Source organism: Tetrahymena thermophila (assembly GCF_000189635.1).
Source record: "Tetrahymena thermophila SB210 genomic scaffold scf_8254649, whole genome shotgun sequence".
Lineage (NCBI taxonomy): Eukaryota > Ciliophora > Oligohymenophorea > Hymenostomatida > Tetrahymenidae > Tetrahymena > Tetrahymena thermophila.
Window position 1 is genome coordinate 172,479 of NW_002476417.1, and position 25,292 is coordinate 197,770.

A 25,292-nucleotide genomic window follows, 5' to 3' on the forward strand; every position below is an offset into this window, starting at 1 on the left:
TATTTGTTTGGTATGTCAATTTTTCTTTTTAAAATAAAGTATCAAATTTTTGTAAAAATTCCTTCACTATATATATCATTCATTCTAATAAATAAAAATATTTTAAATATACCTACGTCAATTAGTTTTTTGTTTTTCAAGTTGTTTAGACATATAATTTAGTCTTAGGGTGTTCATAGATTTTTCTTTAAAAATTCATAATATTCTAAAAACTTCAATAATATGTTTGGCTTATAATTAACTTCTTCCTTTTTTTTATTATTAAAAAAACTAAAATCCATTCATAAATAAAAAATCATTAATATTTTTTATATGCTATTAGCAACTTTATTTTTATTGAAAGCTAACCTTTCATCAAATAATTAAATGACTTTTAGAAATTTATTATAGACCATAAATCGCCAATTTTGAAGTAAATACAATTTAAATAAAATGAAAATAAATTTAAAATATTTTTTTAAGAAATTAAAAAAAATAATTTATTTCTTTCTGTGATTATTAAAAAAATTTTTGATTTAGTTAAATTATTTTTAAATTGCATTGAAAATAATTTCTATTAGGTAAATGAATAGATATAAAAAAATAAACACAAAAAAACAAAATTAAAAGAATAATGACTTGATTATAGATTAAGAAATAATAAAATGATTTAAAGTTTTAAAAAATAGAAATTATGTATGTATATTTTTTACATATTCTAAATAGTACATCTATTTAGAAGATATTTACTTGTTCTTTAATTTGATTTTAATTATTTAAAAATTTATCTAAAACAAATAATATATTTCAATTATTATCAAATTAATTAATACATTTACATCTTTTAACAAATAATTTAATTTCTTTAAAAATATTATTTTAACTAATTAATTAATTAGTTTTATATCTTTGAAAATATTATTTAATTATTGTTTAAATTTTCTTTTGTAATCATCTTGATAGAAATTAATTTAATTAATAAAATAATATTTATATGTTTCATTAAGAAAATATCGAAAAATAATACCATGAATCCTATTTAACTCCCTAATCCTTCTAAAAATTAAAAATATTTTATGGTTTGAATAAAAACCGTGTATTTAAACTAAATAACATAAAATATATTTTTTTTTATAAAAAAACCACATTTAGTAATATTAAAAATGAATAAATTTTATCTTTTTATTGAACTGATACATGTTTTTTTAATATTCTTTTTCATGATTCTTTCTACTCATTAGGAGGATACGATGTAATAAAATTCTTATAAATCTGTTTTTTGACCACATATTTAAAGCTAACATTTAGTATTCTCTTACTAGCAAATATGTTAATTTGGGCATATCGACCTTTTCATTAAAAAAAATAAATTTAAAGAAAATTATTAAAGTATTTATTACATAAGAATGGGCATTAAAATAGGCTAACACCATATGTTTCTTGTGATCAAATGAAGTTATATTAATTTTTCATATTCAAAAACCTAGTAAACTACGATATTATATTTAAGTTCTTCTGGCATCTAAAAAGTTCTAAACTCCTTCAGCTATTCAAATTTAATATCTAATTTTTTGTAGAAATAATTGTACATTCCTTTTAAATAAATGATCGAATTAACAAATTTTCTAACATGATCAATGCTTAGCTTTACCTAATTTTACTTTAAATATGTATTTTAAAGAATTTCAACTTACAACTTAATTGTATTTAAAATTTTTTGTGTGTTCGTATCCTAATTTTCTATATCTTAAAAATCTTTTTCAAATTATTTTAAATATTTTATCGACTGATATAAATGACACAGTCTAAATTTATCAAAGAAGTTGGAAAAATTTTCAAAGGCTTTATACTCATTAGATAAGATTTTCATTTCTTCATCTGAAATTTTGAAATCTTCAATAATTTTTTTCATTATGTTTTTTATTCCTTTAGCAAAAAAGTATTAATTTACTTTAATGTCTTTTAAACTAATTTTATATTTCAAAACATTTATTGGTAATTTACAGATTTAGCACTCAGGTAATCTTAGAGGATTTTATTAAAACTGTTATGAAAATATTTCATCTAAATTTTAAAATTTATGTCCACAGCTTAGTTCATGAATATCTTTATTTTCACATTATTTGCAAGAAGATTTGGTTATTTAAAGTGAACACTTTTCTAAACATTTTTTTAAACATTTTTTTTTTTTATGAATGCATTCTTATATTTAACACTGCTCTTCACAAAATTCAGGATCTTAGCCACACTCCTTAGATTTTTTGTGTCCACAAATATATTCAATAACAACTTCTTACTTACATGGCTTATGAAGAAGACCAAATGCACATTATTCACAGGTTGATTAACACATATGACCACACTCTAAAATAACCCCACATTTTTGATTGCATAAATTTTCTTTCCTAAAACCATTCACATTATGGGGACAAAATATAAATTGCTTAGAACAATTGCATTGAGGGATCACATACTACTTTTCTAAATTATTTTTTATCAAATATTAAAAAAATTTAAATATTTTATATTATATTTTATTTGTATTTACTTAAATAATCTGGACAACTCACATTATATATTAAGCTACAACAGCTTTTTTATAGTTAAATAAGTTTATCACATTAACGAGCTTTATCTTTTTGATAGCATGTATATAACAATATATGCCCACATTGTAAATATTTTCTAGATTACTCTTTACATTGATATGATCCATTTTATATTTCGTTACATGGTATATTTTATGCATAATGCCCACATTATAATTCCCTATTAACTAAGATTTTGCAGACAACATTTTCAACAGACTCTGAGCATTAAGCTTCTATAAAATGGCCACACTTTAATTGTTTTTAAGTTTTTGCCTAGCATATAAAATTATCAGGGCTTTCACAGCATTACATTATAAACTAATGATTACATTTTAATGACTTTTAGACTAAAGCTGAACACTTATTTTCTTTACTTGGATCTTAGAAGCACTTTAAAAGATTCTAATGCCCACAATTTAACAATTTTTACACCTCCTATTCGCACTTAGCATCTTCAGGTTTCATATTACAAGGAATTTCTTTATAATGATTGCATTTGAGGAGTTTTTTTACCAAAAATGTACAATTAGCATTTGTTGAATTTTAAAAGCACTTTTTTTTTTAAATAGATATGTTGCAATTAGGACAAAAAAATGAAACTTCTTTTTAGCACTAATATTATTTATTTTTATCACAGCATTTAATGACAATTTAGTGAGAGCAAGGTAATGTATGTTCTATCTAAGTTAAACATTAATGGTTACTTTAGTTTCTTTAAAAACACTTAACTTCTTTTAAGTGACCACACAAAAGTCTTATTTGAATTAATTCATCACATTAATGGGTATTTAAATTTGCTTCATAGCATTTTACTTATTTTTAGTGGCCACATCTAAGTATAATCTAAACATCTGTTTCGCATTTTTCATTTTTAATATCACTTGCGCAAAAGCAAAGCTTTTGATGACCGCATAGCAAAGTTTTATAAACACGAGAAGTGCATTTACATTTTTCAAAACATTTCTACTAACAGGCATGACCACAATCCTAAATTAATCTTATACATGAGTTATTACACTTATAATTTTCACATTCATCTGGATGACAAAATTAAGAACATGCATGACCACATTACTTCATTGTGTTACACTTTTTTTAGCAACCTCCTTTTGGCATGCTATCAAAATCTTTATAATGGGTTACTTTATTAACATCTTTGTGTTTACTACATTAAAAATATATAGTCTCTACTAAATGTTTTTTTTTCTCAGCTAAATTTATGATTTTTTACCAAAGTTATGCATCTTGAACCTATCTTATCATATTAAAATTTCCTATCACATAAAACCCTCTCTTAGCTCTCGAAAATGACACATTAATTCTATTTTCTGTTTTAGTATAACCAAGCTTTTTACTTTAATTTGATCTTACTAACGATAAAATTATGATTTCATTTTCTTCTCCTTAATAATTATCAACTGAACTAATCTTAACCTAAGCAATATCTTCTTTTTTGGCTAATTTGCGAATCAATTGTGACTAACCTAAATACATAGAAAGGATAGTTATTTCTTATTGTTTGAATTATTTTTGCATAAGAATATATTTAGCCAATTTAATAGCATAGTTTGCTTCATAAATATTCCTTTTGGAAGTAGAGTTTTCTATATTTTCCTAAAAAAAGTAATTATTTAAATGTTTAAGAATAGTAAATTTTACTTCATTTTCTCTGTGTGATATTAAATACATATTTGAAGGCATTCCAACAACATTCTTTTAATATCTTATAAGATCAAAGTGATCTTAGTAGTCTGAGTATATTAATCTAATATAATCTGCAAAGCTAGGATTCATTCTCCTTTGTACCTTTAGTTGTGCATACTCAACTTCATTTTTAACAAGCCTTTCTAAAAGTGATGTGTTAAAATTATATTTTTTCTCTAATTCATAATTGTTAACCGAGGGCTTCAACTGTTGATGATCACCAATCAAAATTAATTGTTAAGTTGATGGCTGTAAAACTGGTATCAATAAACTCTCAAGTACTTCACCAGCTTCTTCAATAATTACGATTGGGGATCTAAGATATTTTATGAGATGTGAGTTTATTGAAGCACCATTCAAAGTCATTCCTAAGCAATTAAAAATAAATAATAAATTAATTAATTATTAGAAAATTATATAAACATAATGAACTAAAAGAATATTTACCAACTATCTTACACTTACTTTCTACAATAATTCTAGCATCGTCTTGATTAAATTCCTCCTTGAATTGTTGTTAATATTAACTATATAACTTTAAGGATTTTTTAATTTCCTAAAAGGTCTATTCTTATTAATATTGTATAGCATAAGCTTTAAGATTATAAACTTAAGAATAGTCCAATTTAAATAGATTTAATTTTCCAGTTTTTATCTGCTATATTAATTTTTCTAGCTCGTTTTCATCGCATTTAACTTTTAATAAGTATGACTCCTATGCTTATTTTTCTAAAAATTTGATATTCATGTTACCTTCTACATTAAATTCATTTTTATTTTCAAAATAATTTTCTTCTTCATCACTTTATTCTTCTTCTTCTTCTAATTGGTTTTAATTAGATTTATTTGCTAAATCCTACATTTATAAATTAGGATTTCTAAGTCTTTGTTCTTCTAAAAGCTTTTATTACTCTAATTACTAAACATCTATTTTTTTCTCATTAATTATTTTTTGTTAATATTTTTATTTTTCAGATTTCATTTTTTTATTCCAATCTTTTGATTTTTCTTAAATTTATCTTAATTAATTATCTGTAATTATTTTAAATTATTCGAGCTTACTTGATTCAATATTACATTACCACCAAAACTTTACTATTAAGTCTTACAAAGTGTAATAATTTATATTCTTTCTTTCTAATTAAAAGTTTCCAAACTTTTAGAATGAATCCATGATGCTTATAATATAAAAAATATTTAATTTATTAAAATTATTTGAAAAATTATTTATTTATTTTACTAATTTTTCAAATTAAAATCAAAATCATCTTAGTAAATGTCATAATCATCATCCAACAAAACATAATCTTCTACATTTTATGTAATTTTTTAATAGAGTTACTCAATTATTTCAATTTATTCTCTTAGAAACCTTAGAGAAGGAGTATGGAATTTTTTATTGCTCTGCTTGTATTAGTCTTTAATATTTTTGATCAAGTAATTTTGCAAACTTTACTCTTAGCATCTGCCACCAATTCTCACAATTTTGTCTTCAAATTTTAAAATATGTTTCAAGAACTGATCTAAAGCATGATTTGTTTTGCAAATCATTAAAATAGGTCTTCCTTATTTATTCCAAACGTGATAGTTATCTACTAACACCTTAACAGCCATACTACCAACAAATGTCTTGCCAGTACCTAATATATATGTCTAAAATATGAACATTTATTTAAAATAGTAATTTTACCAGGAGGACCTTAAATAATCGACACTTATTTTGTTAAAATATTAGTAAGACATTCAAACTAAGAATCATCAAAAGTACCCTTATTTACTGTATTCCAGTTTTGTCTTATTAAAATTAAATTATTACCTAATTTAGGTTAATTTATATCAATTTTCATCAAGTATGTTGTATTATAATTTATAAAATCAGGGTTGTCAACTCTCTTCTAGCAATCAATTATTATTCTTTCAAAAGGCAGTATTGTTTATTGTTAAATCATATTTTTGATTCCTCTTAAAAAATGAGAATAAGCCTCCCAATAGTATTTTGCTTCAAATATTGTAACATTTGACTTTATAAAATATTATTTTTAAAAAATTAATATTAAAGATAAATCTTTTTTTGAAAAGCTATTTTTATAAATTAAATCTAAATTATCTCATTTTAATTGGTTTCAATTCATTTAAAAAAGTTAGACTTTTTTAAAAATGTAATTATATTTAATAAAATTTTTTTAAATACTGCAGACAAATCATTAATAAATAAAAACTAAGAAAATAAATATTTTTTGCAAAATTTTTTTATATAATTATAAGACCAAATTTCAACCAAAAAATTAATGTTTTTTTTATGATATGTTACAATATATTCAAATGTTTATTTATTTTTCTGCTTTAATTGATATTTACTGTTAATTAATTTGAAAGTTTGAAAAATTACTTAAGAAAAGAATCTTTATAAGTCATCTAGTATGTTAACAATTTCATCGCCTTACATGGTATCCATTTCTAACTCTGCTGTTATTGTGACAGTATTCTTTTCTTTAAATTCTTAATCTATATTTTTAGCTTTTCTTTTAACAACAAGATAAAAAAATTTGTCAAATTTATCATTTGTCAAAATAAGCAAAGACCCATTCATTAATCTTCTTGAATCATCCCATTTATAGTTCTTTTTGTTTCTTATGAATAAGGGTTAGGTATTGATAGTGAAAAATATGCCTGCTCTATCAAATTAGATATCTTTAATAATGCTATTACAATAAATATAAAAAACCCCTTATATGTTTTTATCTAATTTTTGATGATCTAACATTCCATTTTGAATTAAGGTTGATAAAGATAATTTTATTTCTTTGAAAAAATCTTTTTTATATTTTTATAAAAAATAAATCAAAAGATTTAATGTATATATAAGTAATTTTACCTTCTCTTAAGAGGAAGAAATTATTCATCAAATATACATATCTACTAATATATGATCCTTTAATAGGAACTACAGAATATCTGTTTGTGTTCTACAAGTTATTAGCAAACTCTTCTCTATTTGGTATAACAAAAATATTTTCACTACTTATATCTATTTCGCTTAAAGGTGTAATTTATTGCTATTATGGTCTAAATTATTATATTAATCTCTTATACTAAATTTATTATTTTTTTTATTCTTAATCTTATACCCATTTCTCTAATTCTATAAATTCTCTTTATAAAAAATTGTTATTAATTCGTTCTATTTTAAATACTTTTAACATTGAGTTAAGGTAAATTTTTATTTCTTTTTCATATTCAACAGGATTTAAGTAATCTTTAATGTAAATAAAAATTCTTGCATAATTCTCAAGTATTTTTTTTTTAAGATTTATTTCCATTTCATAAAAATCAGCCAGAATCCAGGAAATAGATTTTTTAAATTGATCAGATAATAGAATAGATTTTAAATATTCTCTAATTTAGCTGTCTTAATTTTATTCATCATAATACATCATACGTTCACATAAATCAAAAAGAATTGTATATCCATCGATTTATTTGATTTCAGGTAAACATTATTTTACATCTTAAAATTAGGAAAAGAAATCAATTAATTCTTATGAATCTTTTTGAATTAATGATTTAAATTACTAAAAATTCATTCTATCAGATTTATTTTATTTCCTTAATCTAGAATTCTAATTTGGATTTTTTGTCTGTTATTATGGTCTATTTTAAAAAAATAAACAATTTAAAATGATTTTAAATAAAAAAATAAATACTATAGATTGTCATTTTGTTATCTATAAAAATATTACTATTATTATTCATCTATTTAATTATTTAAGTAGCTTTTTGTATTTAGGTTTCTATATTATTGAATGCCAGTCGAATTTAATTATTGACTTCGCTAATTATTTAGTAAAGATGAATGCATTCTATTGTTTTATTATTACTTATTTATTGCATTGTAATCCTAATTTTGTCATCAAATAAATAAATAAATAATTATTATATAAAAATATTAAATATTTACATAGCTGCTTTAACCTGTCTTATTTCTACTTTTTGATCTTTTCTCTTTTTTTCTTTAATCATTATCATCATTTTTACGATTCTTATTATTAATTATTTTATTTTTAATTTACATTATTGGTTTAGATAATATTTGTTTATTATGCAATTTAATTCTATTATATATTTTATTGCTTGCTTGAATCTTAATTCACTTTAGATGAATACGTTCTATTCTTTTTTAATGGTGTATATGTTGTATTTATCTAATTTAGATCCAAACTTAACAAGATACATAATAAATAAAAATTTATTTAATAAAAATTAAAGTCTTTACTTAGACATTATTGTATCCATGATTTCTATTTTTTTTTCCTTTATCTTTATTTTTTTAATCATCATCATTATTCTTTGTTTGAAAGCCTTTTTGCTAACTATTATTGAGTTAGGACTAAAAATTAAACTCTTCATTCTATTGTTAATAATTTATTAGTTTGTAATATTCAAAAAATGTATTTGCTTAATTACTCTGAAGTCATTTAATCTTTGTTAATTTAGATATTTTTGCATTTCTTAATCTGAAATTTGTTATGGTGTGCTTTTATTTATTTATTTATAAGGTAAATATAAAGACAAATTATAAAATGATATTACAAATTATTCTTTTTTTTTGGTATTTTTCCTTCACTATTTATTCCAAATCCCCTTACTTACTCTTCATTATTAGCGTTTATATTAAAACCACTTTATCTATTGCCTGTATACATAATTTGAAAAATCACTACAAATTTTTTATCTTATTTCAAAATAGATTTCAATACTATTTTCGCATTAAATTATTACTGATATCAAAGAGAGAGAGAGAATAAAAATTTTTACAAATTAATTTGAAGTGTTTTGAGAAAATATAACAAACAAATAAGAGTATTTTATTAAATTACAAAAGAAAGAAAAAATTTACTCAAATAGAATACATTTTTCCAAAAAAAACATTCAAAATATTTTTTGCAAATAATTTGTGTCTAAAGAATATTAACTAAACATATGAAATTTAACAAAAAAATCGTTTAAAAAATAAATGCAAATTATCTCATTTTATATTAATGATCTTAATATCATCTTAAAATAGTTTGTCTTATTTTAAAAGCCACTTTTTTGGATATAAATTAACTTAAATGCAATTATTTTTAAAATAAATATAATAAAAACTATTCTATTTTATTTTGAAAAAAAAAAAATAACAAAATTTAACAATTTACTTCTTTTTAAAAAGTATTTACTTACTCTACTTAACATAACTATTTTATTTATCTCTTTAATAATATATTAATTACCTAAATCAATCAATTACTTTTATGTTTTTATGCATACAAAAATTTTATCTATAAAAAAATTAAATAAAGTAAAATTAATAAACATTTAATAATTTCTAATATTTTTAATTCTTAATCTTTGATGTTATTTAATTTTATTAAATTAAAATAATTTTTAACTTTTTGACAATTTAAAAAAAAATTTTAAATAAAAATTTTTAAATATGTGAGGATATTTTTTTAAATTAAAATTAATTTTTATTTTTTATGTATTTCTCAATAAAATATGTCAAAATATCAAAAATCACTTCTTAATAAATAAATACACATAAAATTTTGAAGAAATTTTTTTTTTTTAAATTTATTCATAGAATGGTAATTAATTATAGTGGGAAATGCAATTTATTCTAAATGAAATAATAAATCAGGAGAACTTTTTTTCATATATAATATTTATATTAAATAATATTTTATGCATTAATTTATAAATTAATTGAAAAAAGATACAAATAATTGTTAGGAATGAAATTTAATAATATCTATTTTTGATTTTGATATCCCTTATTAGTATTGCAAGTATTGATATTAGAAAATAAGTACTTTTCTTTTTTATTTTCTATACATGCTCTTTTTATCATATAACAAAGTCTTTAGAAACAATTTAAAATAGAAAACAAATAGAAGTTATCAATCTTATAAGTTTCGATTAGGATTTAGCTTTTAAAATTATTACTGAGGTGTTTTATTAGCACTCCCCTATTTATTTATTCGAAAATTCATTTAAATTTTCTCTATAAATTAGAATACTTTTAAAATATTTTTAATTGAAATATTTTGTAAAAACTTGTTCTATATTTTCAATAATATTCATATACGACATATAATTATTGTTATATATAACCTATTTTTATTTTAATCTTTTAATAAAAGTTTTATTTTGTTTTTAAACATTCAATTAAATTCATTTTTTTAATCGAATAATTGAATTCCATCATATTTTTAACATTTAATTAATGAGGATTGATAGTTAAAGTATATGAAAAAATGAAGAAAAAAATTTTAATTGGTCTTAAAAATCTTCTTTATTTTTAACAAAATTTATTTTAAATATTTTTAGAATCAATTATTTAATGATATAATTAATAAAACTCATAACTAAACTTAAAATAAATTTAAAAATATTTTTAAAAAATTAGTTTTATTTATTTATTTTTATTTATTTTATTTCAAAAAGTTGCTATTTTTGAAAACCACCTTGTAGAGCGTGCAAAATATTTTCTTATTTCTTCATATAGTAAAACAAAAACTGCAAATGGAGCAGCAGGTATTCCCCACTGCCAGAAATGAAGTGGTCTTGTACGGAATATAATTTATATTCCAGGAATTTCAACTAAAAAGACGCAAATAATTAATTGTAGAATAATAGATACAGCAAACAATAAATTAAATGGAGTATGAACAAATGACCATCTAAGGGATTTTAGAGCAATAAGATTAGTAAATTAAAAGAAAACTATTGCAAGCAAATAAGATGTCTAGGCATAATTAAGCGCTTCTGATGTATAGCAAGCAGTATTTTCTGTTATTGTGGAGTAGTTGATATAATCAGTAGGATCACAGTCAGACCAAGTAACAAGATTCTTCCACTTTTTATCATTTTAATCACAATAAACATAAAACTTTCTTAAATCTACTTTAGATTAGTTTTTATCTGCCCAGTCAATAAATTAATGGGTAGGATTATAGTTTTAAATGTCATATTCACAGTCATTACTTAGGGTCATGAATAAGCTGTTCCAATGGGGCATTGAAGGATCAAGAACAGTATCTGCTGGGATATCTAAGTGTGGTTTTGCGGTTTGAAGATAATTATTAACTACGTCAATATCATAACCCATATTATTTGCAACATGCAAATCAGCAGTATATCCCTTTTTATCAAATAATTAAAATGTAGACTTAATAGGGAAACCAAGGTGATTCATGGTGGTGAAATAAGCACAAAATCCTGCTCCAGCAGCTATTGCTCCTATGAAAAAATAGGAGTAAAAGAATAAACCAAAAGTAGCCACCTTGTTAGAAGTTTACTTAGGTTAAGAGGTGATCTTCTACATGTTTCCATATTACTAATAATCTTACTTAATAAAGAGAATATCAATATCTGGATCTTCTTTAGCTAGAGAAAGAGCTGGAATAAAATTAGTGACACAACTTAATAGTATCATGAACATAGCACTTAAGGCTAAAGGTATACGCAAAATGATGAATGCAAGTAAAGGCAGTATCTAAGACATTTTAGTACTTCCCGAAAGTGCAAATATCTTTTTGGTATTTTCCATATAGCATCTTCCCTCCTCTATGGCTTCTAAGGCTGCTGAAATATCAGACTAATACTTGTTACGAATCAGTTAAACGTCACTTAAACCTTACAATAATGGAGTTGCCTAAGTTCCTGAAAAACTAATATCTCCAGAATTCATGAACATCAGATCAGTAATTTCATTAGAAATAACTCCAATCTTAAAGCCCATATGTCTCATATAAGGTATTAATAGCTTTTTTTATTCTTGAGAAGTATTAGCAAAAATACAAACTTATTTATTTAGGCAATCGAAAATGGGAGACTCTAATTCTAAAGTTGAATTTAAACCGTTTAGTCGAGCACCATTCATGACAACTGCTGAAACAGACTATAATTAGCTTTTAAGGTCTTCTTTTTCTTTTGTTTTATAAGTCTAGTCAATTAATATTTCATTCATTTTTAAATTCTAGAATAGACCACAATTTGAAGCAATAGAAAATGCTGTCACAGTGTCCTTCTCAGAAACAATAACAACTTTAGTACCAGAAGTTCTTGCTAATTTTAATGATCTTTCTAAATTATTTGCTGTAGGAGAAGAAAAAGAGAACAAACCTAACATAATGAAATCACTTAACTATCTCTTAACTTGACCTTCAACATCGAAGATTGAATTAACTTTATCTGATTTCAAGTCTTGCTTGCTTATAGGAAGTTTAGCAACAGCGATTATGTCTTCTCCTTTTATCTAAAATTTAGAAATAGCATCGCAGAATTTATCATAAATTTCTTCTGTAATTTTTGTTTTATCTTCGTAAATTAAAATTTGAGTGCATGCCTTCATAATTATATGTGGATTTCCTTTGATATAGATAGTATACTCTTCATTTGTGTTCTGGTTTTCTTTAACCAAAACTGCTGAGTATTAAGATCTCTCATCATAAGGAATCTTAAATAGATTTCCGTTTTCATTTATAACAATCGGAGATTGGAAACGAAGAGTGTTTACATCAAATACATTTTGGCAAAGTCTTAAAAGAGCAACATCTTTTAAATCTCCTTCTGCTTCATATGGCAAATAGTTATTTTAATTTAAGTTTTTTTACTATTTTGAGTCAAATTAAGAAGAGTTTGGTGTTGAAAATAAGGAATCATTTGCTAGTACAGAGCCAGTAATTAAATTCAAATACGATTTATTGCTAACAAAATAATCAATTTAATTAAAAATATCTTTTGATGAGTTGACTAATGTGTTGCTTACCCACATTCCAGTAACTTCAGTTTATGGCTTTTCTACTAAGGAGTCAAAATTAGTACAAATACAGTTAATATAAGATAGATTTTCAATTACTTATTCATATTTGTTAATTTTAAATGAAGCTTCTTGAGGCTGATAGTCTAATTTTTTTTAACTATCATCATTTTAGGCTTTGTTGCAACTACTTTTTTAGCGCATGAATTTAGCGAGATAAACCTATGTAAGAAGACCTTCAGGAACGAATGCAATAAATACAGATCCTGCAAAAACAAAGCTGGTCATGTTTGAGCAGTCAAATGCTAATCTGCTAACAAGGATAAAGACTAAGGCAATAATAATCGAAAGGTATGAAAGATTTGTAGCGAAATGGTTAAGCTCAGATTTTATTGGATTTTTGAGCTTTACTTATTTACTGCCTTCAAATATGAGGGAATTGATTTGTTTCATGCAGAACGACTCATCAGCAGACATCAAAGCTATTACTTTACCTGAACCTTAGACTATCTTTGCTCCCTGAGGCACAACATTTTGTGATTTTAAATAATTAGATGGATAATTGCAAAAAGTACTCAAAACTTTAGGAAGTTTTTCTTCAAAAACGGCAGAAATGTCTGCCTTCATAATCAATCCTCTATCAATAGTAAGCACTCTTGAATCAACTGGAACTAGTGAGTTCTATTAGAGGACAATAATATCTCCTGCGACAACACTTGATGTTTATATACTTACCTATTGGCCTTCTCTAATGACTGTGCAATATGAAGGAATGTATTTTTGTTTTACACTTTGTAACTTCTCTTGTTGCAGTTCATCAAATGACTTTCTTTTATTTAAAATAGCTATCCAAACCAAAAAAAGAGCAAGCAAAATTTAGGATGGATCACTTTAATAGTATGCAAAGGAGAAAAAGAAGATTATTGCTGATAGAATTATAACAAATTTAAATTAAAGAAGAAGATTAATTACAACTTCATACCTTTAATTTAATACCTTTTCTAAATTAATTTAAGTTTTAGAATGCTAATTACTAAATTAACTTCTATTTTAAACGATTTGGTTGCTTGAAAGACCTCTTTCTCCATCAAATTTGAAATATTGTTGGAGATTCTTCAAAGTCATCGCATGGTAAGGATAGTAGAAATTTTGAGAGTTAGTTTAATTTTCTAAATAAAATGGAAACGTTTAATTTGCTTAAATATCACTTTTAGAAGCATTTGATTCTTAACACGTTTTTTCGTTTGATTAGCTCGCTACAGGAAAAACTTTTTTGCCACTAGGTTTTTTGTTGTTAATTGGAGGAAATTAATCTTTATCTCTGCAAAGTTATTGCTTTTCATCATCAATTAAATTATTCTGAGATTAATAGCGATTGGTAATATCAAGCTACTATTTTCTTTGTTATTGTTATTAGTTAATCATCATGAAATTATTTGAGAACACATTATTCTAGCTATCATGCTCTTGATCTTTTATTAACTATTGATTAGATAGAAATGCTTCGTGCGGAGCAGTCTTTGCATTGAATGATCCTTTTTCAGAAGAGATATGAACCATGTTATCTCCATTCATAACAGGAACATGAGTTAATTACATGTTAATAAATGGCCTATCAAATGAATCTTCCATCTCTATTTGCTTTTGAGTGTTTTATTTTTTGAAAATAAACAGATATATTTTTTAATAAATTAATTATAAATAATTGTAACATTCTTTCTTTATAAAGGCTCAAGTTTGAACAGATATTTTATTAATCTATCAAACTTCAGGTTTTTTTAGGTTTAGTTAGAGATGATAAGTATTACAAATTAAAGACTAAAACAATCTAAACAATCAATAATTTTTAAAAAAGTTTATATTTTTTTTAATTAAAAGACTCAACAGCTTACTAAAATCATAAAACAATCAATCAATCATCATTAAGCTAGAAATAGTGCTTTTATATTACAAATAGTATAATGTTTTCAATTTAAAAAAATCTGGTGTAATTGATTATATTCTTTAAATAATGTGTAGTGACATAGTGAATAGTTATTTTTATTGGATAAAAGTATACTATTTTTATTCAATCCTAAAATTACAAAATATAAAATATCCAAAATTTACATATTTGAATGAATCATCAAAGCAAAAGTCTAATTTTTTAGTGTATTGTTTTTATTTATTTTAATGTAATGTAAATAATATCTTTAAATGAATGTATTTTGTTAATTATTATCAAACGCTTTACAAAATCTTAATTTTTATTGATAATACCACTATAATAAATGGATTCTCTTAATAACAAAATTTTAAACAAGAGGGAGCACAAAAAGAATCTTTTGATAGGAATAAGTGGTTCTGTTGCTACAATAAAGATTGCAGAATTGGTAGAAAACTTATCTAAAGCTAATTTGTTTGATATCCGAATAGTTACAACTGAAAAAGCGATGACTTTTTTAGATAATCATCTTTAAGAGAAATTGAGTAACGTCTAAATCTTTACAGATAAAGATGAATGGGGATAGTGGAAAAAGAAAGGCGATCCCGTTTTACACATTGATTTAAGAAAGTGGGCAGATATTTTCTTAATTGCACCTCTTTCTGCTAATACTCTCTCAAAAATAGCAACTGGAGCCTGCGATAACTTATTAGTAACTTTGCTTTTTATATTAAATTTTTGGTGATATTTTTATTCTTAAAATGTAGACTTGCGTTGCTAGAGCTTGGGACTTTGATCTAAAGTAAGATAGAACTTTTGATTTAGCTGATTAAAAGTCTCTGAGGCTGCTAAAAAAACCTTTTATAGTGGCTCCAGCTATGAATACATTTATGTATCAAGTAATGAATTTAGTATTAATATAATTAACCTTTTTTTGATTAGTAGAAATATTATCAACTAAGCCATTTTAATTTTAAAGCACCCGATTACAGAAAAATAGATTAATTAACTGAAAGAATGGAATATAATTGTATTGCCTACAGTTGAGAAAATTCTAGTTTGTGGAGACAAAGGTATTTTATATCTTTCGGTCAATGTATTTAAACAAAAACATATAAAAAAGGACTGGGAGCAATGGCAGAAGTATTAACAATATGTGACTCAATAAAAATTATTAAGTAGTAATTAGATCAAAACTGATTGATCTTTTAAAAACAATAACGAAAAGTAAAAAAAAAAAAATCAAATTTATTTAAATTTTATTGCCCAACTTTTTTAGTAATCTGTAAGTTTAAATAAAAAAATATATTAAAATCACTTCAGTAATAATGAAAAAAAGCGATAAAATGTAAAAATAAAAATTTTTTTTGCCAAATCAGACTATTTAATTTATTGCTCAATTTAAGCTTGTTTAAAACTTATTTGTTGAATAAATTAAAATAACTAAATAAATATCATTAAGGGTTTTTTGTAAAATAAACATATTTTATTTTCAAGTAATAGTAAAACTAAATCATATATTTTCATCTCAATTAGAGCATCTAAATAAATTAACTAATTGTTATAATCAGTTGATCTCTATTTTTTTTTTGTTTTATTTTTAAATTTTTAAAATAGATTATATTGATTGATTGACAATATTTTATTAAAAATATTTTTGATTGTTGATAAAAAATAAATTTATAATTGTTAAGTAAATTTTTTACTTTTGAGAATTTGGTTTAAAAATGTAATCTCATTTAGATGATAGAAATTAGCTTTAAATATTGTTTATTTGTTTAAATACCTTTTATTTTTGATAAACAATAAACTAAAAAATTTGATTTTAATTGCATTAAATATAAAAATATTACTCATAGATCAAGTAAAAATAGGATAGTACATTCATTGTCCTAAATATTTTGTAGTTTATATTTATAAAAGTCTTTATTAATTTTATAATTAATTTATAAATATTTTTGATGTATTCTAATTTTAGAAAATTAAAAATATTTTATAAATAAGAATTAATTATAAACAAATAATTCATTTTTTTATAATAGATAATATCAAAATTAATATTAAGGATAAATCATGCAAATTTCATGGGGAAAAAGATTTATATATTCTAATTTTATGTATAATATTGATTGTTTTCTAGTATTTTATGAATTTACATAATCATTCATTCATACATTAAATTAATTTGCTTTTTTGCTTTCACCAAAACAGCTAATTGTAAAGATTAACAAAAATACAATCATTTAATTACTACAAAATTAAATTATAATTAAAAGAAGAATATTTAGATATTTTTATCCTAGAATTAGCATTAGAAGGAAATTATTTTCTGCTATAAATAAAATATATAATAGCTTAGCAAATAAATTATGAGCAAAGTTACATTTATGTAATAAATATAAGAGATTAGCATCAATTACACTAACAACCATAGTGGTGTAATGTAATAAAATATAGAAATGAATTTGCCGCAGGAATTGTTTCTTAGGATATTGTGCTTAGAAAATAAACTTGAGAAAAGATATACTATTTAGCATATTGATAACCTTATTGTACTTTATTCTCAACTTGTTGAACACTATAATATGAAACAAGATCCAATCTATATTTATTTCTTGGAAAAAATAAAAAATTATCTCTCCAAAACCAATTCCTTAAAACTCTACTTTAAAGGAGCTGAAAAAGAAATAGATGAAAAAAATAACACATGGCTAGAAGAAACTGACGATTCTATTCTTATTTCAGACGAAGAAAAATCACCAAATAAAGTATTAAGAGACACTTCTTCTCAAAATTTTTAACTTACTCAATAAGCTTCGAACATGATGAGAAGAGATTCTTTTGATAATTTAATAGAGCAAAAGAGATAATAACTTCGTAAAAGCATTTCTTTTATAAACTATTAGCAGGCAAAGAAAACTCTTTTACAGGTAATTCATTAATTAGTTCAATGTTTTAAAATTATTTTATGTAAGCTAGATATAAAAGCAAAGAACAGCAAATTATAGTATTTAATTTGATTTTCTATTAAAATTTATTTCATCTTTAAATAGGAAGAGATATATGATTTAGAAAGAAAAAGAAATGAACGTAATCTTAAACTAAATGTATTTAAAGAAGTATTCTTAAATTAGGACAATAAGAATAACGAAGTGAAAGAAATAATAAAAAACTATGAGGAACTATCAAAAGAAAAGGATAATATTGTAAAAAGTGATATTGATTAATAAATGAACACTATCCAAGAAAGAATCAAAATAAAAAGTAAGTAGCTTGTTAATTAATTAATTAATTTATCAATTCTATCTATATTAATAAATAAAAACTACCTCCAAAATATCAACAAATAAATTTAAAATTTATTTTTTTATCTCCAAAAAATAGGAAATAATTAATTTAAAAAGAGTCTTACCATCGAGCTAAATACGCCTAGGAGCAATAGGGATCATAAAGATGAATCTAACCCAAAACTCTCTTATGCTCCTCCAAGTTCCTCTAAAAATGAATAAAAATCTGGTAATTAAATATTTTAATAATAAAGCTTTGCTTAACTCTATAAAATTTATTAATAGAATTGAATCATATTTACCCATCTCCAAGTTCAAAATCTGAAAATAAAATATCAATAAACCAATTATCTCCTCATAGCTAAGAAGATTATATAAACGTGTTTAATAGTAGCTTAACCAATGGTTAAGCAGATAATACACCAAATAAAAAAGCCAAGTTAAACATCAAAAATTTTCATTAGAAATTAGGAATTTAAAAGACTGATCCTTAACAATATGAGCAAAAGTATTGTGATTAAAATTCCAATTCCCCAGATGGATTATAAAATAATGCATATTAAAGTTCTGATGAAGACGTAGATCTTTAGTCAAGTAATGCATAAAATAAAAATAAAACCCATTAAGATGAGTATCATTAACCAAGTATAATCAAAGAGGCATTTAGTCAAGAATAGAGTTTTCACAGAGAATCAGTTTCTCCTAGCAAATATATGAAAGATTTTGGTTACGATAACGAATGATTTTTGAAAAAGTTTTGATTACATTACACATCTATCTCTTATATAAATTTCACCAAACTTCAAGATAATTTTATTTTGTAATTAAGTTCTAGAAAAAATATAATAAAATGAGCAAGTGTATTAAAAAATTTTAATTAAAAAAATAGCAAATTATTAATTTTTAAGTAAATAAGAAATATTAAACTCATTCTTATATTTTAATAACAACATTTTTTCTTATTGCTAATGTATTTATCTATCTATTTATTATATTTTGTACAATTAATATTCAATCAAAATAATAGTAAAATTTACTAAATAAAATATAAATAATGAAATCTTTTTCAACATTATTTAGTATATACTAAATTTTAAATAAAAAATGCATTTATTTGCTAATAAAACAAAATACTTTGGTTATTTATTTTTCTTTTAGTTTTAATGAAAAACAGGTAAAAAATTTTTTATTGATTAAAAATATTACTTTTTGACCAAAAGAAAGTTTAACCAAAAAAATAAAAAACACATAAAAATTATTGAAGTTATACAGTCGAAAATATGCACTTACTGAGAAACAGCTAAATTAACATACCCTTCAAGGGCTATCTAAGCTAATAACTTGTTAAAATACTTATTAAGAAACTCTATTTTAACATAATTAGCACTTCTCTGAAGTATGATTTACTATTATTTTAACATGAACATTTTTTTATTTCAAATATTTTTTTAATAATTTTTAAAATAATAAATATTGAAAAATAAAATATTTTTAATTTTCATAAAAAAATACTAAAAAAAAGCTTATACCTACCACAATAATAATTCAATTATTGAGAGGAAATAGAGATGACTCCTGTTATTAAAACATATTTTTAATTGAATTTCTCAAATGACATAGAAATTATTTTGCAAAAATAAGATTTCTCTAATATTTACATATAAAAATATTTGTGGTTAAGAAAAGGTTTATCAAAAACTTCCCCTTCTTCCCCATGTCTCAAAAGATACAATAAATTTTTAAAAGATAATTAAATCGAATATATCAATAATAGTCCATATTCACCTGATATTAATGCGATTGAATTTACATGGTCATTAATAAAAAGGCATTTTAATAAAAAATTAACCAGTCATTGAAAAATAAATAAATAAATAAATAAATAAATAAGCAAATAAAATTAAGTGAATATGTACTAAGAGTTTAGGACAATTTATTACATAATAATTTATTTAAAATGCAATTAATCATGTAAGTAATGAAATGAAATAGGTTATTGATAATGATGGATCATACTGATTGAACAATATTATTAATTTTTTTACTCAAAAATATCTTAATTAGAATTGTAGTATTTTATGTATGTTTATTTGTTTTAAATTGAATATTTTAAACAAATTTCTAAAATTTTTCAAAATTAATGATAATAAATTTGATCAAAAATCAGTAATTTTTTACTACTTTTTCAATAAAATTTTATAGCAAGGAAATATCATACCCTTAAGTTTTTTATCTATTCCCTAGTAATTTGATACAGTAGATTAAGAATATAACACTAGTTTTATTACGAGTTTTGGTTTCCATTATTCTTGAAAGTATACACTATAGTTAACAAATTATTTTAAATAATTTTAGTATAAAAATTAATTAATTCAAAATTCACTTATTAATTCACTCTTATATGTAATTCGAAATAATTTATTACAAAAAATTAAATAATACCTATTTTTTTGTCTCAAATTTGAAAGGGAATAGGTGCTAATAATGATAAATTATAGCATATTTGATTTATTAAATTTATTTATTATAATAATTTGATAAAAAGACCATAAAAATAGCTTAAGATAGTTAAAAAAAATTTGAATTTAATGTTGCTTCTTTAAGCTTTCTTAAAGCTATTTAAATTTAATCTGCTTTATAAGATAGGTAAATATTAATAAAATTTTTAGTTATTCATCTTATGAATAGCTTGTTTATTTAAAAAAATATGAGCTGAACTTTATTATCCTACATAGTTCATTTAAAATAAATATCAATCAATATAGTTCAATGTATAAATTAACTAAAAATATAATTAAAATAATTTAAATTTACAATATTGTTAATTTCAAATGTAAGTTTACTTACTAATTTAATGAATTATTTATTTATTTTTTATTGTCTTTAAAACTTTTATTTCTATTATCAAGAATTTAAGAAAAAATTCTTTTTGACTTTTTTTGATGGAGCAATTTTCTAGAAATGGTAAACAGAATCTTGAATTTTTGGAGAGTTATTTGAATAAAAATTTTAAATGGAAAAGAAATTTTAACTGCTTTTGGTAGTTTATTGCTTAAAGGAAATATCTTCTTAAAAATTTGATGAATCTTTGCTTTTCGTAAAAGTTTTTGATGGGTTATAATTAGTTTAAATTGCCAATGAATTTCCTTTCTATTTAATTTGCTTTTCTTTAATTCTTTAACTTATAGGTTTTCTCAATGTCAATGTAGAGCTAATAACATAATTAGAATCATCTGCCTTACCAGTTTATTGGTTGACAGAAAAGTTAATATTTGTTAATTGATGTATATTCTTTTCTTAAGAAGATTAAATTTTTAAATTAACCTGGCTTTGCTTTTCTTAAGTTTTTTGAGATAATCTTTCAGTTTAAAAAGTTTTGAAATCAAAGTTCTAATATACTTTGCTGCTTTAAGTTTTATTGTTGGGAGTTATAAATTGCTATGATTTAAATTAATTATATTTATGTTTTGAATCTGATATTTAATTTTAAAAGGTTTTCTATAGCAATTTATTATTATTTGGAGGTTACTTTTAGCTTGATATACTCAATTTTTTGACAAATCCTGCTTCAGGTTTAATTGACAAATCTTGAAATAACTCTACATTACTAATTGTACTTTTATCAATAATGTCTACTATTTTTGTTGTTATATTACTTTTATCTTACTTACTAGAGCATTAATCGCTAAAGTTTATCTTAGGTGATTAAAAAAAGCTATTTTTTAATTCTGAACTAGTTTAGTTAAAATTCGAAAAGATTGAATCTTATCTATATCTTTCAAAAGATTACTATTCAGTATGAATAATTTGTTTCTATTATGATTTTTGTTGCTTGATAAAAAGCAAAATAGAATCTATCGGGCTCTATATTTTGTGTGATTTTTTATTTTTAGTTTATTAAAAAGAGCTATTTTCTTCAAAGATGGAATTATTTTCTTTAATTGAATCCTACATAGTTGAAAAATTTAATTTGTTATCTTCAGTTTAATTTTGATCTTAGCTCGTTTAATGTGATTGGTTTGGTTAAATTTGTTTTAAATCTTTATTAATTGTGAGATTTAAGCTATTCTAATTAAGATTCTTATTTACAATCTTGCTGTTGTTTTAATTTTATTTTTAATAAATATATTTATCTTTCTCCAGTTTGAAATCAAATAATTTTTTTTAAAGAATATCAGGTTAGGATTTTAGAATTTTCAAAAATTTTTTTTTAAAGCTCAAAATATTATTTATATTTGAACAAATTTTAGCAGGAGACGAATCAATTAACTCTTTAAGTTGTTCTGCTTAGTAGTCAAGTTAATCAAATTTTTGATTTTCACTGTTGATAGATTGCTAATTAGCTTTACTATAACAAACTCGGTTGTTAATCTTTTCTAAAAATTGTTATTTTTTAATTTTATTTTATTCTTTTTACTCTATTTATTAACTCTTTAAATCACCCACATATCCTTAAAAAGAAATTTTGCACATATCATGGCGTTGTGAATTACTTTCTTTACCTAAGTTTTTTTTCTCTGAGAATTTATCTTACTGATGAAAAGCTGTTTAACTTTGCTCAAAGTTAGCTTTTGGGGATATTTAATTATAAGATTAGTTCTAAATTCCTTTGAACTAATTAATACTTGATTAGTTTTTATTTTAGGAATTAGGATTTATATTTTTATTTATTTGCGATGAATCTAAGCTTATATTTTTTTCTGACAAATCTAATTAATTGAGTTATCTATATCTATTGTTGCTGAAAAATTAGCTATCATTTTATCCTAGTAACATTGCTTGTGTTTATGGTCTTTACATTTTTGAGATATCCAATATATTTTTCAGTTTTTAGTGATTTGCCCCTTAATTTTCTTTAACTCTTTAAATTTCATTTAAATTATTTGGAGTTAAATCTGTACCTTGGTAGTTTTGAATTTTATTTCCGCTCGAATATTTTTCATTTTAGTTTCCACTTTAAAAACTCTTAAATGAATTTCTATTCTTAATATTTAACATTTAATTTGAATCAAGCTATTATTTAAATTCTAGTTTTTCTTTTTAATTTCTTATTTAAGGAAAAGCTTACTTTTCATATATTTCATCTTGCTGCTATCTATTTTAAGCAATAGGAGTTACTGGTAAGCTACTTAATAATTATTAACTTTTATCCTTTGCAAAATCTTTATTTTCTATAATCATTTCTAATTTATTGTTGTTGTTGTTATTATTAGATTCAAAGCTAGAATTGAATTGGGATATAGACATAGTGTTATTGAAGAAAATACTTTGCTTTTTATTCATTTTCTAAGTAGAATTTAGATTTTACTCTTTTGTTTATGTCTAAAAAGCTTCTTCATTAGTAGTAGTGCTTTCTCTACGTTCTAGAGAGTTTGACTTTGATTTGATAAATTTAAATTGTTGTTGATCTAAAATGTTTAACAAAAATTCACTCTTTCTTTTATCAGATTTCTTTTCCTACTCCAATAGTTAATGGACCTTGTCATTTAGCTTCTTTTCATGAAACTTTTTAAACTTTTGGAAAGATTTTGAATTCAAAGATGATTCCATCAAGTCAGAATTTTTAATATCTGAAGATTCAAAAGAAGCTGAATCTTTTAAAGATTCATTTTAAATGTTCCCATTCTACTAAGATTCTTTTTAAGGATTATTGTAAATGTTTCCATTCTACTAAGCTTCTTTTTAAGGATTATTGTAAATGTAATATGATAGATGGGTATTTTATTGTTTTATTTATGTTTAATGATTTAAATCATTTTATAAAACAAGCTACTTGGGTGTTTTATTTTATTCATTAGACTTTAGTTATTCTTATTAAATATTTTTTTATTCCCCAGAGTCACTCATCTATTTAAATATATTTTTAATTTCTTTAAAATAAATTTATTTTTAATCAAAAATTTATTTACATTTTCTTTTATATTTTTAGGAGATGTTTAGTTTTTATACAGTGTGCTCTATAATTATTTAGCCTAACTAAAATTTGAAATCTAGAATTACTTACTTGAGTTGCAAGGACTTTGCTAAGGAGATCTAGGATAAAACGAATTACTAAAACTTTTATCTTGGTTACCTATAAAAGAGTCATTTTATTTCTTTTATTGCAAATACTGGCTTTCAGATTTTTTCAATTTTTGTTTTTTTGTTTTTCTTCCACTTTAGTAGCTGAAAATGTCATTTGAGGCATTTTCTGCAAGTTAACTTAAATGTTTTATTTGTGTAATTCTATTATTTTACCAATTATTAATAACTTAATTAGCCTGTTTCATTTCATCTAATCCATTCCAAGCGTTTAAGTGATAAATCAATATCTTTAAATTAAGATCATTTAAAATAAAATATTTTAAAAAATATAAAAATAAATAATTACACTTTTTGGAACTTAGTATAAAGTTCCTTTTAGAGATGTACAAGTAGCTTTGGTTTATCTAGTTTATTAATTTTAGAATATTTCGTATTATCCAAAATATTGATTAGCTTATAGAATCACAATAGGGATTCTCTTTATATCTGTTTTTTACTGTTTAAGTTTTTAAGACCAATTCAATAATGATACCTCTTCATCATCTTTATTCATCTTCTTCTGATTTTTATAAGAATTTTATACTTATCCAGTATTGTTGACTTAGTGGATATTTTCTTATTTGGATATTTCGAATTCTCCATTAATTATAAAGTAAAAGTTATCTGAGATATCACCTTTTGATAAAAAATTAAAATGACCTCGAAAATTGATAAATTTTTAAAGTTTTTATTAAAAATTAAATAGTATTTGTTAATTACCTTCTTTATAAATTATTTGCCCTTTACTATATTCGGTTTTTTTCATATCATGTGTGATAGAAAGTAGCTTCGATTTTGGTATTTTTTCTATAAAAGAAAACTGTTACAAGAAATTAAGTTATGTCTATATCATAGAATTTTAGTAAGCTCCTATAATTTTATCAAAGCCTTACTTTGAAAGAGTAAGGCAATAGGTCTTTTCAGCACAAAGCATCGTGGCAGTT

At 22.6% G+C, this 25,292-nt stretch overlaps 5 protein-coding genes across 5 annotated transcripts; 2 read left to right on the plus strand and 3 right to left on the minus strand. All coding sequences in view use genetic code 6, as the record gives it.

Moving 5' to 3' along the window:
• Positions 1-1,213: 1,213 nt before the first annotated feature.
• On the minus strand, positions 1,214-8,977 carry TTHERM_00266600 (AAA domain protein; the record flags this gene model as incomplete). The annotated part of the gene is made up of 14 exons (XM_001015895.2): positions 1,214-1,328; positions 1,380-2,460; positions 2,528-4,184; positions 4,230-4,642; positions 4,722-5,452; positions 5,515-5,914; positions 5,965-6,295; positions 6,664-7,088; positions 7,150-7,925; positions 7,979-8,172; positions 8,233-8,313; positions 8,548-8,682; positions 8,739-8,808; positions 8,865-8,977. 14 exons carry the CDS (start codon positions 8,975-8,977, stop codon positions 1,214-1,216), a joined length of 6,522 nt encoding a protein of 2,173 aa, XP_001015895.2.
• Positions 8,978-10,749: 1,772 nt separating this feature from the next.
• TTHERM_00266610 (E1-E2 ATPase family protein) lies at positions 10,750-14,706 on the minus strand (the record flags this gene model as incomplete). The annotated part of the gene is made up of 1 exon (XM_001015896.1): positions 10,750-14,706. The coding sequence occupies one exon, from the start codon at positions 14,704-14,706 to the stop codon at positions 10,750-10,752; it is 3,957 nt and encodes a 1,318-aa protein (XP_001015896.1).
• A 638-nt stretch (positions 14,707-15,344) lies between these two features.
• TTHERM_00266620 (phosphopantothenoylcysteine decarboxylase) lies at positions 15,345-16,198 on the plus strand (the record flags this gene model as incomplete). The annotated part of the gene is made up of 4 exons (XM_001015897.3): positions 15,345-15,710; positions 15,766-15,897; positions 15,978-16,071; positions 16,122-16,198. The coding sequence occupies 4 exons, from the start codon at positions 15,345-15,347 to the stop codon at positions 16,196-16,198; spliced, it is 669 nt and encodes a 222-aa protein (XP_001015897.2).
• A 1,028-nt stretch (positions 16,199-17,226) lies between these two features.
• On the plus strand, positions 17,227-19,323 carry TTHERM_00266629 (hypothetical protein). The gene is made up of 4 exons (XM_001470736.2): positions 17,227-17,928; positions 18,052-18,262; positions 18,383-18,514; positions 18,571-19,323. Exons 1-4 carry the CDS (start codon positions 17,368-17,370, stop codon positions 19,026-19,028), a joined length of 1,362 nt encoding a protein of 453 aa, XP_001470786.2. The 5' UTR covers positions 17,227-17,367; the 3' UTR covers positions 19,029-19,323.
• A 1,866-nt stretch (positions 19,324-21,189) lies between these two features.
• TTHERM_00266630 (cyclic nucleotide-binding domain protein) lies at positions 21,190-24,132 on the minus strand (the record flags this gene model as incomplete). The annotated part of the gene is made up of 1 exon (XM_001015898.2): positions 21,190-24,132. The coding sequence occupies one exon, from the start codon at positions 24,130-24,132 to the stop codon at positions 21,190-21,192; it is 2,943 nt and encodes a 980-aa protein (XP_001015898.2).
• Positions 24,133-25,292: the final 1,160 nt, after the last annotated feature.